This window comes from Pavona decussata, unplaced genomic scaffold (genome assembly GCF_977016875.1).
Source record: "Pavona decussata unplaced genomic scaffold, jaPavDecu1.1 SCAFFOLD_119, whole genome shotgun sequence".
Lineage (NCBI taxonomy): Eukaryota > Metazoa > Cnidaria > Anthozoa > Scleractinia > Agariciidae > Pavona > Pavona decussata.
The window spans coordinates 604,069-619,835 of record NW_028145533.1 but is presented as its reverse complement, the minus strand read 5'-3'; the positions used below and the strand labels follow the sequence as shown (position 1 = coordinate 619,835).

Sequence of the window (15,767 nt, the reverse complement as noted above, 5' to 3'; positions counted from 1 at the left end):
TCAGTTGTGTGAAGCGGCTATTAGCCTCGCGAGAGCAATTCGAAGAAGTATAGCAATGAAATTGCCTGTAATTAGAAATGCAGTACAGTAAGTAAATTAATAGAAATTCATGTATTCATAAAACAAAGCACTCTGATTTCCATCGCTTGTTGTCAGTAGTAATTAGAAAATTCTTGGCTGAATCAGGACCGTGAATCTTAGTTGGCAAACGGTATGTTTGAATTCCTCGAGAGCTTAAGACAACAATGAAATCGACTGTGTGAAATCCACTGATGTAGAGGAGGGGACGTATCTGATTTGCCAAAGCCGGCACGTGCAGTTGAAGCGTTTCCCGCAGACCCCCATTTAACAAAATGTCCTAGTTCTGCCAAATTACAAATATAAAAGGGGCTGTGCATAGTATGATCCTCCTATTCTACAATTTCTACGCTTCTAGAAGGACACTTTTCACGGAATCAGCAACTGCACATATACAAAAGAATATTCCACATTTAAGTAAAGTTATCTTGGGCAGAGCGATCGAGGAAATCATTTCTTCTGACCATTGTTTGACCATTTTTTAACTATGACAGAAAAAATGAGAGACGGAAGTAAGGTTATTCTGACTAGAGGGACGGATCAAAAACCATTTACTTTAATTCATTTTCTTTTTCTTTTTGAAGATTGAAATCCTTTGATAAAAGTACACTACATGATGGGCTATCAATTTGTAGGTTTCTAGGAAGACACTTTCCAAGGAATCAGTAACTGCCCATACAACCAGCTTCAAAAAGGCCCGTGGTATGTTTGTGGACTTCTTCGACTAAGGGTGCTTCCATTTGTCAGAACTGACCAACCCGGCCAAAAAGTTTGAAAATGGAACTAGAAATTTTGAAGAGTTAGCTCTAAAGGTTCTTCAAAAATGTACATTTTGGAAAATAGTTTGCGCCATTTTGAAGAAACTTGAAAGACTAGCATCGGAGCCAGTTTTTGAAAATGGTGTCGCTAGTCTGCGGAATAACTACAAATACAAATTTCAGTTATTCTAGCCTTTGTTTTTTAGTCTATCAAGCTCGTCACCTCCGCCGTTAAGATCAGTCTGCCGTCAATATTTTGCGGAATAACTAGTCTGGGTAGCCAGTTCTGACAAATAAAATGGAAAGCACCTTAAGAGAAACAATTGTTTGAGCAATTCCCTGGCTCCAATTAATTCAAAACTCTGTCCCCTAAATACACCAAGATTGGATGAACGGCTTCGTCGCTCGCAGGCTGGTATCATTATGAAAATAATAACAATAGCCCCTGACACCCAGGTGCTGTTCTATTTTCGGTCAACCTTGAAATTTGTATTGGTCGTCACTGCGGCTAGTACCACTTGCTAAATAACTTATAGTAGTAGTATAACAGCATCGGGAACAAGCGACATGAGTATAACAGTTTCACAAAGAAATGAGGCTGTTCTGACTTGACGATCAAGAAGTATTACCTTTCATTCAATTGAGGTTGAATATGAAGGTTTAAAACCCTTTATACAAGGAAATTACCAAATCGCCTATCAATTTGGAACATTTTTTTAATTAAGTACATGTAATTTTGTCGCAACCTGTTTCAAAGTGTTGACTTTTGTCTGATATAAGCCAATAACGGAGATTGAAATAATAACGAGGAATTAAAATGGTGTGATCTATTTACGCTCTAAAGGCTTGTATTTAGAAATTGCTATCACATTTCTGATTTCTATCAGAGTTCTGTGACGGAGGTTTGCTTAGGCATGAGGGGGCCATTTTCAATGGCATTTTCGAAACTGGATAAGTTTTATCTGTTTTTACTTGTTGTGAGTTTCCCACAACTGCCTGTTTTGGAATCAAGTAAGTTACATCAACTGACATAACTGATATGATCAAATTGACATAACTGATAAGGTTTCACTCGAGTGGCTGGTTAACATGTGAATCGAAATATTTAGCACTTCTTTGCTATTTAGTTCAGTAAGAGGCACGGTGAATCCACTATCTCTCATTAAGTGGTTTTCAAATGGCCGTCATTATTTTTAATTTGCTAAACACAAAATCACAGTTCAATACAGCTTCATCTCACAGTTAACCTATTTCAACTCCAGTCCGAGATTCTGAAAATCTTTTGAATAAATCCTTAAGTATAAAATAATGTTTAAATGAGACCTAATTTTATCAAGGTGTAATTTCCAGTGGTGCTTTTGAATGAATCCTAAAGTATGACAGTTAAAATGAGACCTATTTTTATCAAGGTCTAACTTCCAGTGGTGATAATTGTTACGTTAAATACAATATGAACTTCATGCTTTTCTTGCAGGTTTAATTAGTTTAATCTTGTGGTTAAAGTAGCTAATCTAACTGGTGCGACTTGAAAAATAGAGAAGGGAGTCATTGCACAAAAAAGATGTACTGAACTCGTTTTGATATTCCTTGTTAGCGCTTTTATATCCAGGGTAACGTGAGTCAGTGAAACGAGTGAATTTTACCTTTCACGTTCAAACTTTCGAGCGGTTCTGCGATTTGAGATTTGAGATTTCTTAACTTTTAACCTGCTCTTTTAACGCCATTAAAAAACGGTTTAAATGGTTTTGTCAATTTAAATCTCACAAGGTGCCACCACCTGCTTAAACCAGCTGGTTTTGTTTGCTGACATATAAAATTATTTGAATAAGGACTTTTACCAGATTGTTAATTTCAGCGATAAACGTTCATGGAAATGTCTAGCTCCCTCCACTGAGCCAAGTGGAGCGAATGAAGTGATATTAATACGATAAATACTTCTAAGAATTATCTTTGCGTTAACTTCCTCAAACCATTGTGTTCTTTTTTCAGGAAGGCGACCGAGTAAAGGAATCACGATAAATCATATATCAGATAGCTTCCAAAAAACAAAAACAAAAACCGGACATACCTTTTTTCTGCCAGAATTCCAAGAATATCATAGTCAAGTCATAAGACTGGGGTACCTTAACTACCACATATGGAAAGAAAAAGGATTTCAAGAAAAACGTCTCGGCTAGAAAACTTTTCGGGAGTTTTGAGAAACAAACCTTAGTCCTGATAACTTAACTACGGGACCAAAACAGCCTATTGTACTCGTTGTTCCTTGATAGAGGTTCAAATTTGTGTTGAACTTTAGTGAAGAAAAATTAAAAGTAACGTTGTTCAACATTCGATGTATCAAACATCATTATCAAGCATGAAAAAAACGTTTAATGTCGGGGTTGCTAAAAGAGTTGAGTTTGAATAATTTAGAGGTCACATTCAAAATCCTTCTAGTTTTATAGACATTTGGAGCTTACAAATTGCTGCTAATCGACAACAGAACAGTTTGAATAATATACGGGCCCCTGGAATTTCTCTTCCGGCTTGCATGCGGGACACACGGGGGATTAGAAAATTTCATTCAGCTGGCTTGGGTCAAACGGCAAATGTGATCTTATATTCGTGTCATATCCCACATTTTTGAGAAACACAAGCTCCCTAGTATCTGAGAGGGTAGTAATATTTCTTTCTTTTTGTGGATTTATTAATTTACATTAGTCAAGAGGAATATGTACCAACCTCGATACTGAATGAACTTTATATTTCCAACTGGAATCAAAATTTGAATCTCTTTATCAATGTAGTGACAGATCCAGTCTAGAAGCTTGGATTTACATGCAGAATGTTGGGGAGAGGGTGAAAATTTTTATAGATGAAAAAGGTATTGACGTAGACTCACTCAGTGTGGAAGTGATATATCACAAAGCAATTTTTTGTTCTTGATCCTCAGCTGTTCCTGAGGAAGTAACTGCAATGACGGAAGTCGCACAACCCGGCCAAGAAGGTAATAGAACATGTTCTGCCTTAGCATTGTCTATAGTCAAGCTCTAGCTTTGTCTTTGCAGTTGTTAAGTTATCTTAACGAAATGCTAAGTATTTGTCCAAGTAATTGCGGCAAACTTTGTAGGAAAAATTAGATAATAGCCGAATTTCCTCACCCGCAGTTCTTTAGAAGTCATTAGCAGTCGAAATCTTCGTACAAGCGTCTCTTTCAGTGGAACTGTTTCAGGTCAATTCCCCATGGTGAAGACGACGAACCTTTCAACAACATCTCTTCTGTTTGCACTTGTTTTTAAGGAGCTTTTTGCAGCTCACGACTGGATATCATCGTGGCTTTGGACGCATCGGGCAGCGTTGGTACAGAAAACTGGCAAAAAGTTCTTGATTTCGCTGGAAAACTGGCTGAACGATTGCTTGCTCTGAACAGAGAAAACCGCATGGAGATCATTGACTTCAGTCAAGAAGCTAATGAAGATAATCAGTTGTCCAGTAATCAAACGGTTATTCTCCAAGGGTTGCAGAACCTTAAAAATCGGTACCAGAACGCCATTACAAGGACAGAAAAGGCATTGAAGAAAGCATCAGAGATATTTAAAAGACTCAGCCGAGATGGTACAAACAAACTTCTCATCGTGGTCACCGATGGTCAAACGACGCCACAGAACAATTTTACAGGTTTGGAACTGTTGAGGGGGCCTACAGAAGACCTTAAAGCAGCAGGTGTACACGTCACAGCTGTCGGAGTGGGAACCATGGTCAATGAAGAAGAATTGAATTTCATGGCTACTGATCCAGATAACGAGAACGTTTTACATTTCGGTAACTACGATGAACTGCTTAACATGGTGGATACAGTAAGTCAGGCTATCTGTCCGGCTAGTATCACCAATGGTATGAAACACTGGTTTTGTCTTGGTTTCTTTGCATTTGTTGTGTGCATGAAAAGTGATCAACTTTTCTTTTTCAGGGAAGGTTTAAAAAAACGTTCTGTCAAAAATATTTTGCAGAGAATCCATGATATGGAAAACCATAACATCTAATAGGATAGGGAAGAATGAAGATGTTTGGGAACAAAAATTCGATGGGTTGGCCGACTGAAAACTTCTAATGGCTTTTTGGCACAGTTGCTGGGAAAAAGCACCCCAATTTTGTGTCATGATGGTCTCAAAGATTTGGTTGGGATCCACTGTATAATCAGTTGGAGGAGCGTGCACGAAGATCAATCTCGTAATTCACCTCACTTTTGAGCTCCATTAGGACAAGCTTCTTCCACGTATGCTTCCATTGTCCTGTACAAAACACCGACTAAGATCATCACGAGGGCTATGTCCTTTTAATGATAAAAATTATGTTAATGTGTGCATTGGGGAGGACCTATTGAAGAGTACTTTTCGGAAAACCTGTGGTCTATGATTCGATTCTCGTCCTTGTGTGCTTACTGGGAACACTTGCCTAATCTTCCTTGTAAAGAGTGGTAAAGAGTGAGGGAGCTAGACTACTACTACTACTACTACTACTACTACTACTACTACTACTACTACTACTACTACTACTACTACTACTACTACTACTACTACTACTGCTGCTGCTGCTGCTGCTGCTGCTGCTACTACAAATGATGATGACGATGATCATGATGATAATGATAAACACCCGTCTCTTACGATACGTCCAGTTAATTATTATGCACAAAAGTTTGAGTGGAGGGCAGACACAACAGCTCATAGGAGACTAAGACGACATCAATTCTCCTTTTACATGCCTTGCACCAATCTCTTTATACGAGAGAGAGCATTTCATTTCCATTGTCTACAGTTTTTTCAGTGAAACATTCTTCACCTCTTCAAAGCTTACGAAACTATTCTTACGTATTTTTAACGTTTATTGGAAATGTGGTTTTCTTCAGCAGGGTGACCCACAAGACGATAACATTCTTAAAAAGTATTTATTGACTAATGCAATAACCATGAATTTTGATCTTTGTAGTTCCTCCTCCTCCGGAACCTCCATTGTCATCAAGTAAGATATTAACAAATACGCTAAAAAAAACTTGTTTGGAGTTTCGTATATTGTGCATGAGGACAAATAAGCGCTTGGTAGAGACTTTTACAAAATCACTTTATTCCGCCGAAAGATTCAAAGTCCATCTTTGATAATCATGGGATTAGAGCATTGGGTAAAACGTCCTAAAGTTATTTTTTTGAGCGTGCGCTCGTATTTTCCACTTTCTATACGTGTGCTGAAAGGCAATTTGTTACAGGATGCACAAGTGGTAACCCTATAAAATCTGACTATTGAGGCTCTTAAATTTTTCTTCCTTTTGTCGTTGTTTTATTTGCCTTGGTCCCGGCCGTCATGCATTTCATTAAGTTTTGTTTTAGGGACATGCCCGTTTATGTTTCTATTCGTATGGATTTTGCCATTAACCAAAGATCTGCAAGTAAGATAACCCGGCAAATTGAAAAACTTCCTTTTCATAAGGCGTTTTGACGTAAAAATAATAACAGCATTTTAATTAAGAATGATGAGTACAAAAAAAGTACAGTATTCAAGGACCAAATAAGTTTAAAATCACGTTTCGCACCTATTTATAATAACCTGTTGGGATAATCTAATTCATAAGAATTTTTTTTTAAAATTGTAAATTATCACTTGCATGGAATAGAGGTTACACAAAGGTATAAATTTATTACTCGAAAACTGTTACATTTCGTTTTAAAAAGTTATTTAATCTTGCTATAGCTACTTTATTACATTTTTACGAAATTAGGCGAATTTTATATTACATTTTTGCAGTGATTAAACATGCAATTTTGAACGTACATGTATTGTATCTTTAACTTCCTTGACATTTACCGGCTAAAAGGTAAATCGGAACCGTAGAGTATAACTTCTTTATTTAGTTTTCTTAAAACTAGACACCTTAACAGCCGAGTTTTATATTTAACGACAACTTCAAAACCATTTATGAAACTAAAGGGGTTTGTCATGAGGATATCAGTTTTGCTATATCTTTACACTTGTTTCGTCACTGTAACAGCTTGCCCAGCGGTTTACACCAAGATTGGCTGCTTTAGGGATGACATGAGTTCTCCACGGCCTCTTCCCGAGTTGCTCTTTACAGATAAAGATCCAGCCATAAAGGCGAAATATAGCAACATCCCGATCGATTGGCATAACTGGGACGCTTACATGACAGGCCTCGTATGCCGCTGCGCTAAAGAAGCTAAAGTTCGAAATTACGCCTTCTTCAGTATCCAGTACTATGGTAGGTAATTGTGTACTATGCAGTTCTGATATCTAAACTGGAAACGGGGTACTGTCAGATTTGCATGAAATGTTGGTGGTTCGAACATGCATGCTCTCTTTTATGTTTGGATTTCTTCTGACCAAGTTTTTTGCCTCTTACATTTTACTGTGATCCTTCAACCAGAGATCTCTTAACGAGCAAAAATGTTTATTTAAATCACTTTTTAAATTACTATCCTGACTTAGTCTGGTGTAAAATAATTCTGATAAATATGTATTGCCATTTCAAAATAGGGCACACTTACAGCTCGGTCGCTCTTCAACATGAACATTTCCCGCAGCTAAGCCAGTTGTGATAAAAGGAAACCAAAAAAAAAAAAAAAATCAGATCATAGATAGAACTAGCAGTCACCCAGTTACTTATTTCCCTTTGCCTAATATTAAGTTTAGTATAATTATATAATATTGAACTCTCCAGAACCAGTCTCTTAACAACTGTTTTTTTTTTTATATCTTGAAAGCCTGTGCTATTTTGGCCACCATGCACAAATTAACAAATTGATATTTTTTATATTGATGCCCTTACATTTAATACTTGCAATACTTCCTTACTTCTTTGGTAGTAAATAGTCTAAACAGCATGAAATAAACTTGACGTGACTCGAAAGAAATAAGACCGTTTCTTCTGCGATATAGGCCCAAATTTTGGAGTATGGGGTAACTTAGCGAGTGAATTGTGTACCATCCAGGACTTGCTTCAAAGAGAAAACCTGTAAAATTTAATAAAAGGTTATTGAATTTTAAGAAAGTGCTGTTTTGATGAACAATAATAACTGATTCTGATTCTAGTTTACTTTTTGAGTCGCTCACTAATATTGCAAATTGAATGAAATCGTCCATTGTATGTAATGCTATAACCGGCCGTGCTATTCGTCATAAGATTATTCAGTGGTATAAAAGAAATTGATTGACATGGTCTAATATAATTAAACTAGTTGGGTGATACGTTTTGAGATTCAATTAACCTTTTCGTTTTCGGTTGCCTTATGGGAATGACTAAAATTACATAGAAGGAAACTCTTCCTTAAAAGTTTAACAATAAATTGATCCTGATTCCGGAGAGAAACAGAAGTCGAAGAAAGATATAATGATCTAAGAATTGGAATACATCTATCCCAGTACGCACTTTCCACTGACAACAGACTGTAGGCAGATAATAACACGGAAAATGATGGTGCAAGCCTTTTTCTGTTGGTGAAAGCGCACTTTCTAATTGGACACCTTATCTTTCAGGAGAGTGCTGGTCTGGACCAAATGTGGAAGGAACATACCAAAGAGCTGGGGTGGTGGAATCGTGCGTGACACGTGGTTATCAGAAGTGTGATCCCTCTGATTCTACAGAATGTGTTGGGGAACAAAGTACAAACTTCGTGTACGGTGTGGAGTTACCAGGTATATTGCTAACTGATACTGATGTGATGTTAAAAAAGTATCCAGGTCGCAGAAAACAGGTCGAAGAAAGAGAAATTCGCTGCAATGTCCAGAGAGGAGAAGATATGGGAGAACAGTTGTCTTCTTGTGTGCTGTAGACCTATACTGTCAAAATGATTTGCCATTTTCAAAGCAAAGCGCTCATTATATAACATCATTAATTGCTTCCGTATTTCTACTCCACAGTCGCTGCTGAGCCCGCATGCAGAGTGACATATCAAAAACTAGGATGCTACAGCGACGACCAGAAAGTCCCACGACCATTACCAAGCCTAATCCTAACCGATCGCGATCCTACATCCCCAGTATTTAGCAATAGAAAGATTGATTGGGGCAACTGGGATTCTTATATTTCCGACTTGGCCTGCAGGTGTGCCGAGAAGGCGGCGGACAACGGCTATAATTTCTTTGGTCTGCAGTTTTACGGTAAGTCGTTTGGAATTAGGCTCAAACTTGTAAAACCTGGAGGGAATATTGAGAGTGGCTATTTCAACGAGAGCAGCTAGGTAGTTATACCACTGTGGCACTGCTTATTATGTTGTACAAGGTGAGTCTACCCTGTCAGTATGCATAAGATTCTGAATAATGATAATCAAATTCTAAACAATTTTAAATCAGACCTACTGAGCAGTCCTTTTCTGAGCCACTTTACCCGGTTTCTCGATTCAATTAAATTTCTTTACACAGGTTTCGAACTAAGCAGCGTCTTATCTGTATCCGAACAAATGTTCACAAGAAAATACACGTTGCGCACATGTGCAAGGTTGAACAACGGTAAATTATGTGGACTGAATAGTTTTATAATCAAATGCCACTGTTTTGTCCTCATAAGAATTTCTGATCGATTGAGAGCATGTTTTGAGAGTATTATGAGGTAATTCAAACAAGTATATTTGTTTCATGGAAAAATATTTACCCCCAGAAATAATTCATTTAGGAGAATGCTGGTCCGGTCCAAACGACGTTATCAAATACGACAGGACAGGGCGTGCCGATGATAGATGTGTCACTAGTGACTATAAGAAGTGCCCAGCGGATCCTAAAACCACAGACAAAGAATGTGTTGGTATACAACGAGCTAACTACATATATGGCATTCGGATGATGAGAGGTAACTGACAATAAAACCTGTAAATCATAAACTCTTTTTTGCTGGATGAGAGATGGGCTAAACTGAGGTCTTGGATATCAGGGCTCAGCTGTTCAAAAACCGATAAAGCTAATCCTTCGTTAGCGTGAACTTCGAATTTCCAGTTTGATTACTTACCAGGAAAGATTTTCTCAAAAGAGTTTTGCCCCTTCACCTAGTTTTCACGTATACATTGTTTTTACCATTAGTTTAAAATAAGCTCTTAAAAACATTCTCAATGAGCCAGCTGAAAACTTTGGTTAATTTGTAATGGGCTCAGTTTTTTTGGGAGGGGTTCATGGTTCTGCGCATGTCCATGAATCAAAATACTTTTCCGCCTTTGCTCGCTGTGAACCAAGCCTGTTTAATTTGATTCGTTGTTTATGAACCATTCGAAAGGGCATAGGTAACTCGGGTGGTATTTTTTTTCATACGATTACGCTATTTCGCATGCAAATAACTGTAAACACATCAACCGTGGAATAAATCCTACGGGTCGACGCTAAATTCAATATCAACAATATGAGTACAATCCACTAGCACTTACTGTGAATTTTGGTCATCAGCCATTTTCCTTCGACTAATTAATTATAAAACGTGATTACTGAAGTACATGTGAGTGGGATTTGTATGGCTATAAAGTTGATAAGAAAGAGAAAAAAGAATTTAGATTCATGCACATGCGCTGAAATGTGAACCCCTCCTTCGACTTTCGAACAACTGGGCCCAGAACTAATGGAGGGAACAAACTCACTTTGTAAAATAGCACTGCAAAACTCAACTGCACTGACTGTTTTCCAGATGCACCTTGTCCGGTGTCGTTCAGACTTGTTGGCTGCTTTAAAGATCTTCAGTATAATCGGCGCCTTCCAGAAATGCTCTTCACAGATCGCGACAAGAAGAGCCGTCTGTACAGCGGTATTCCAATAGATTGGGGTGACTGGAATAATTACTTGGAAGATTTGGTCTGTCGCTGTTCGAAGAAAGCCAAGGAAAAGAAGTATTCCCACTTCGGTATTCAGTATTATGGTAAGAGAATTGCATTGTTTTGATTCCATTAATCTGATATTTCTTACCCCTGGCAGCAAATTGTAGAGTGAAATACTAGCCTGGGCCGGGTTGATAAAGCATCTAAACACTATCTAGACCAAAATATATAAAACTGTTCGATTGAGGCCTTACACTGCTGTTAAAAGTAAAAACTAAAAACTAATATCCAAGCTTTCGCCGATCAACGGCATCATCAGGGATGAGAAAATATTCCGCGCGCGCTATATATATATACAAAGAGAGTGTAGGGTGAAGGGTGAAATGTGTAAAAAATGTGACGTATGTGTGAAAGCTATAGAAATAAACTGCGAGCGTTATACAAGGTTCTAATGATGGATTGTAGTCTCTAAAATTAAATATTAAAATAGCAGTTCCGCCAATTCAGTACATTCCTCTCGGGAATTGAGTGTCGGCTTGTATTTTCTGATGTAAAATGCTTCGTAGAGACGTAGATTAGCGGGATCGTTTTCGCTCATAATAATTTTGATGTTAATGCCTTTATGGTCGTTGTTCTGGCAGGAAGAGATGTGTTTTTGAACGGAGGAGCTATCGTTATGGATATGTTCTCTTAGGCGGTCATGGATGAAGCGTGTTGTGCTACCAATGTAATGTTGATCGCAGCTGTTGCACGTGAGCTGGTACACTGCATTTCTTCGTAAACACAATCCGGTGTTAGCGATGGGGCATTTGTCTCTGGTGCATTTGCGCTCCGTGGAGGTGTGGGATAGGGCTTGTCTAAGCGTGTAGGACTTGTGGGCAACGCGTACTGGGATGTTTTCCTTTCTAAAAATGTTAGTGATCTTGTGATTGAGTCGTTCAGAAATGTAAGGGATCTTAAGGTACGACCACTCCGTGCCGGTAGGCTGAGAGTTGCGTTGAAGATTTTGTGGGCATTTTGCCTGCTGTATACTATTCTCTGGGTAACCGTTAAGGCGAAGGATGTCATCGAATGCGCCCAGCTGTTGTTTTGTGGATGTATTTGAGGAGCATCTGTCTTCAATGCGTTTTCTCTCGTTGTGAATTAAGTTGAGTTTGGATTTGGTTGGCATGGCTGACTGATAGTGGACAAATAGTGGTTTCTTGGCTGGCTTTTTGTAGAATTCAAAAGAGCTGTTGCCATCCTGTGATATGGTGACTTTGAAGTCCAGAAACGACAGCGACAGGCCATTGGGTGTTGTTTGTGGTTTTTCGATTTCAAATTACAAGTTAGGGTGCACATTGTTTATCATCTTGTGGAAGTGGTCAGCTGTTTCTTCATTAGTCGTTTAGAGATAGATGTCGTCTACATATCTCTTGTAAGGGTTTATCATTAGGTGCGAGGAGAGGGCGATGGATTCAAGTTTATCCATAAATAGGATGGCCAATATGCTTGAAATGTTAGAACCCATAGGTAGGCCTTCTCTTTGGCGAAAAACTTGATCTCTGAAGGAGAAGTACATGTTGTTTAGCGTGACTTGGAGGAGGTCTGAGATGTCTTGTTTGGAGAGGTGGAGTACTGGGTTTTGGATTCTGTCTGTAGCGTTGGTGATGGCTTCTTGTATAGGTATTGTGGTGTATAAGGACACCACATCGAGGCTACATGGATAAGGTAGCGCTTTGTTTGTGGTGAGATCGCCAGCTTGGATGCATCTAATAAGTTCGAGACTGTTTTCTAAATGGGCTGGGACATTTTTTAGCATAGGTTTGAGGGCGTTGGCGAGAAGCCATGAGATCCGTTGGGTGGGTCCGTTGACATTGGATACGATAGGTCGTATTTTGATATCGGGACCTGCTTTGTGGGTCTTGATGAGATGGTAGAATTTGGGCAGGTCTGTGTTTGACGCAAGGAAGCTCTTTTAGACAAAGGGAGGGAATTCATTTTGTCGGCAGATTTTCTTCCAGGCTGTGTTTACTTTATTTTCGACTGTCTTGGCTGACTTGCGGGACACTTTTTGGTAGGTGTTGGCGTCATTAAGATGGTCAAGGGCGACCCGTGTGTATGTGTCCTGTTGTATGACGCAGAATTCAGTACCTTTATCGCTCGGAAGGCATACGTAGTTCTTCTCTTTAAGTTCTTTTATAGTTTTCTTGTCTGTTTTGTCAATATTTGACCATTTCCGTTGGGGCTGTAGTGCTTTGAGAGTGACTTGGAGTTTATGATGTATCCTCTGCAACTTGTTCTCAAGTTCGTCTTCAGACTGGGGTCTGTAGATGTGTGTATAACGCTCGCAGTTTATTTCTATAGCTTTCACACATACGTCACATTTTTTACACATTTCACCCTTCACCCTACACTCTCTTTGTATATATATATAGCGCGCGCGGAATATTTTCTCATCCCTGATGATGCCGTTGATCGGCGAAAGCTTGGATATTAGTTTTTAGTTTTTACTTTTAACAGCAGTGTAAGGCCTCAATCGAACAGTTTTATATATTTTAACCATGCTGCTGAAGGACAACATGAACAGACTATCTAGACCGATCGAGCTTTTTTTGTCCTCTGGGACTAGAAGGGAGGGCGGATTATCCCCCGTCACAACGCCCCAAGTATCACAGCTATGAAAATGAGACTTGGAGGATAGATAGTACGTCCAAAAATGTTTTATTTGAGGTCCACAGCAGGAAGTGATGACGATATATGACGTAGTAAATACGTCATGATTGCCGAATGACAGCCATCTTGGATCTGCCATCTTTAAAAAAAAGATAAGTGAAAGTTTACTGCAACCATTTTCTGCATTCTGGAGGATTTTTTCGAGAACTTTTTTTTTATATTGGATGCCCCTGGATAAATATTGAATTAAATAGAAAAAAAATATATCAGTCTACTAAAGGTGGTTTACTGAAGACGGGCAACACAAAGAAAGCGTGAGAAAATCCTTTGTAAGGCAAAGAACGACTTGTAGAAAACTTATCAAAGGTGCTTTATGCAACAGAGCCCTAGACCATAGCAAAATACTAGGTTTTTTAATTGCTGTTTAGAACTAGAACTCCTTTATTCCTAATATATTTAGTTTAGGTCCAAGCAGTCACCAATCTAGTTAGGAAAAAAAACAGCAACTAAAGAAAGAAAAAAAAACCACTTGATTATAGGTTAGACCAGGAAAAATGATGGTCTCTTGGTTTTTGATTATTACTACTCTAGGTTCAAGGGTCTGTAGTTTAAGAATAGTTTTCAATCAAGCGTCAAAAATATTACATGTCTACTATAGAGATTTACTTCGCTCTGTAATTAGCCAATGAAAAAATTTCGCCACCTTCTCAACAAAAAAACAAACCAGCTGTGATTTATTTGTGCGGGTTTTTCAAGTGTTTCTGGTTCAGCGGGCTTTTGTGAATTATGTTTATTTGGTTCGTTTATTATGACGCGCAACTCAATCAGTCAATCTTACACGCATGCGCAGATGTATTCGCTCAATTGGAAAGACATTCTCGTCACTCTAAGCTACGTAAATTTAAGCCATGGACCTTTTTATAATTTTGCTTTTTATCTTTAAAGGTGAATGCTGGTCCGGGCCTGAAGCTGGCGGCACATATGGGGCAGACGGACCCTCCAACGAATGCAAAGCAAAGGACTGGGATGTGTGCGATCCCGCAGTTCATCATAGTTGTGTTGGAAAAGCAAAAACTAATGCCGTTTACTCCATTTAAGAAATGATGCTACTATAACCATAGAGTGTATTGGTTAAGGCACTATCGGCTAGTACATGTAAGTTTTCTACAATTAAGCAGAGAAAACCAAATCTAAATCAATGTCATTCAACTTTGCAATCGGACAAACTTTAGATGTTGAACTATAACAGCGAGGGAAAGGGAACAATATTTAAGGTAAAAACCGACGTGTATTTGTTGTATAGTAAACTAAAGAAAACCGTGATATTATCGTTCTCTTGAATAAATTACCTAATGATATACATATAATTGAGTAAATAAATTGTCAATGACAATTCTTAACAATAAAATACAGAAACTGAATTGAGTATTAAATAAATGACTGAGTTGTGTATTAAACTGGCTTATTTGACTGATCAGTTATTATAATATTTATAGACAATACATACAGGCGTTACTATACGAAAGATAATTTAAGGTGTCTTGCATTACAGTTTCCTCAAATTTTTATTTTGATGGAAGCCCATACACGATATGTTGATGGTGCATGCTAGTCTGCTCGTACATTCGTTCGGAGCTGATAACCTGAGAGGAGTCCATGCAATCTACAATGTACGGAAGTTTCATACCCACATTGCACAAGTTTTAGTGAAGTTTCTAGGAAGCTATTACTCTGAAATGTCTGCCGTCTTCCTTCTCCTTGTGGGTTAGAGGAAGGAGACGGCTGACATTTCTAGCAAGCTATTCAATCGTTCTCCTTTTGGCACTCTGGCGCACTCTGGCCTCCTGGTCAAGGGTTTCTAGACTAAACGTATTGTATTAGATTTCAGTTTCACAAACGCTCTTGCAATAGTTACATTGTTTTCGACTAACCGATTTTAACCCACCCATCTGCCCTGTTTCAGGATATTATCTAATCAGGGACGGTTGCAGAGAGGTTTATTTCTCTTCTATGCTACATGCTCTTTTCTTAAGTTTTGTAGAAATAAACTTATCTCTTGGCCAAAAACTAGCTGCGTAGTTGTCTTACTTTTGCTGGCGAGAGATCGCTATTGTCATTACTGTATTCAAAAGTGACGGGGGCGTGGGATTGCGGGCTGCCAGCCCCTCTCAACCAAGCGACCAAGGCTTTTTCAAGCCGTTTATGACAACCATGGCAACCGAACTATGAAATGACGAAATTCACCGGTTTATATTACTGACCCCATCAATTAAGCTCTAAAATGAAGTATGAATGAGTTAGGTGGGCCCTGTGTAATAAATCGAACGAGACTATTTAAAATAATCGCCGTAGCTTAATAATAATAATAAAAAAAAAAGGGAACTAATTTTCCATGGCATTTTCACGTTAGTTCGAAGACACACAATATCGACCTTGCTCTAATAATTAATTATTCTGTGAAAAAAGCTAAACACCTAACTCCTTTGTCTAGACAAAC

At 38.4% G+C, this 15,767-nt stretch overlaps 1 protein-coding gene across 1 annotated transcript; it reads left to right on the top strand.

The window, feature by feature from the left end:
* The first annotated feature begins 4,525 nt into the window (after positions 1 to 4,525).
* LOC146469755 (uncharacterized) lies at positions 4,526 to 15,557 on the top strand. Its single transcript, XM_085122840.1, has 8 exons — positions 4,526 to 4,709; positions 5,805 to 5,837; positions 6,859 to 7,086; positions 8,361 to 8,519; positions 8,745 to 8,984; positions 9,496 to 9,669; positions 10,489 to 10,716; positions 14,216 to 15,557. The coding sequence occupies exons 1-8, from the start codon at positions 4,571 to 4,573 to the stop codon at positions 14,365 to 14,367; spliced, it is 1,353 nt and encodes a 450-aa protein (XP_084978966.1). The 5' UTR covers positions 4,526 to 4,570; the 3' UTR covers positions 14,368 to 15,557.
* Positions 15,558 to 15,767: the final 210 nt, after the last annotated feature.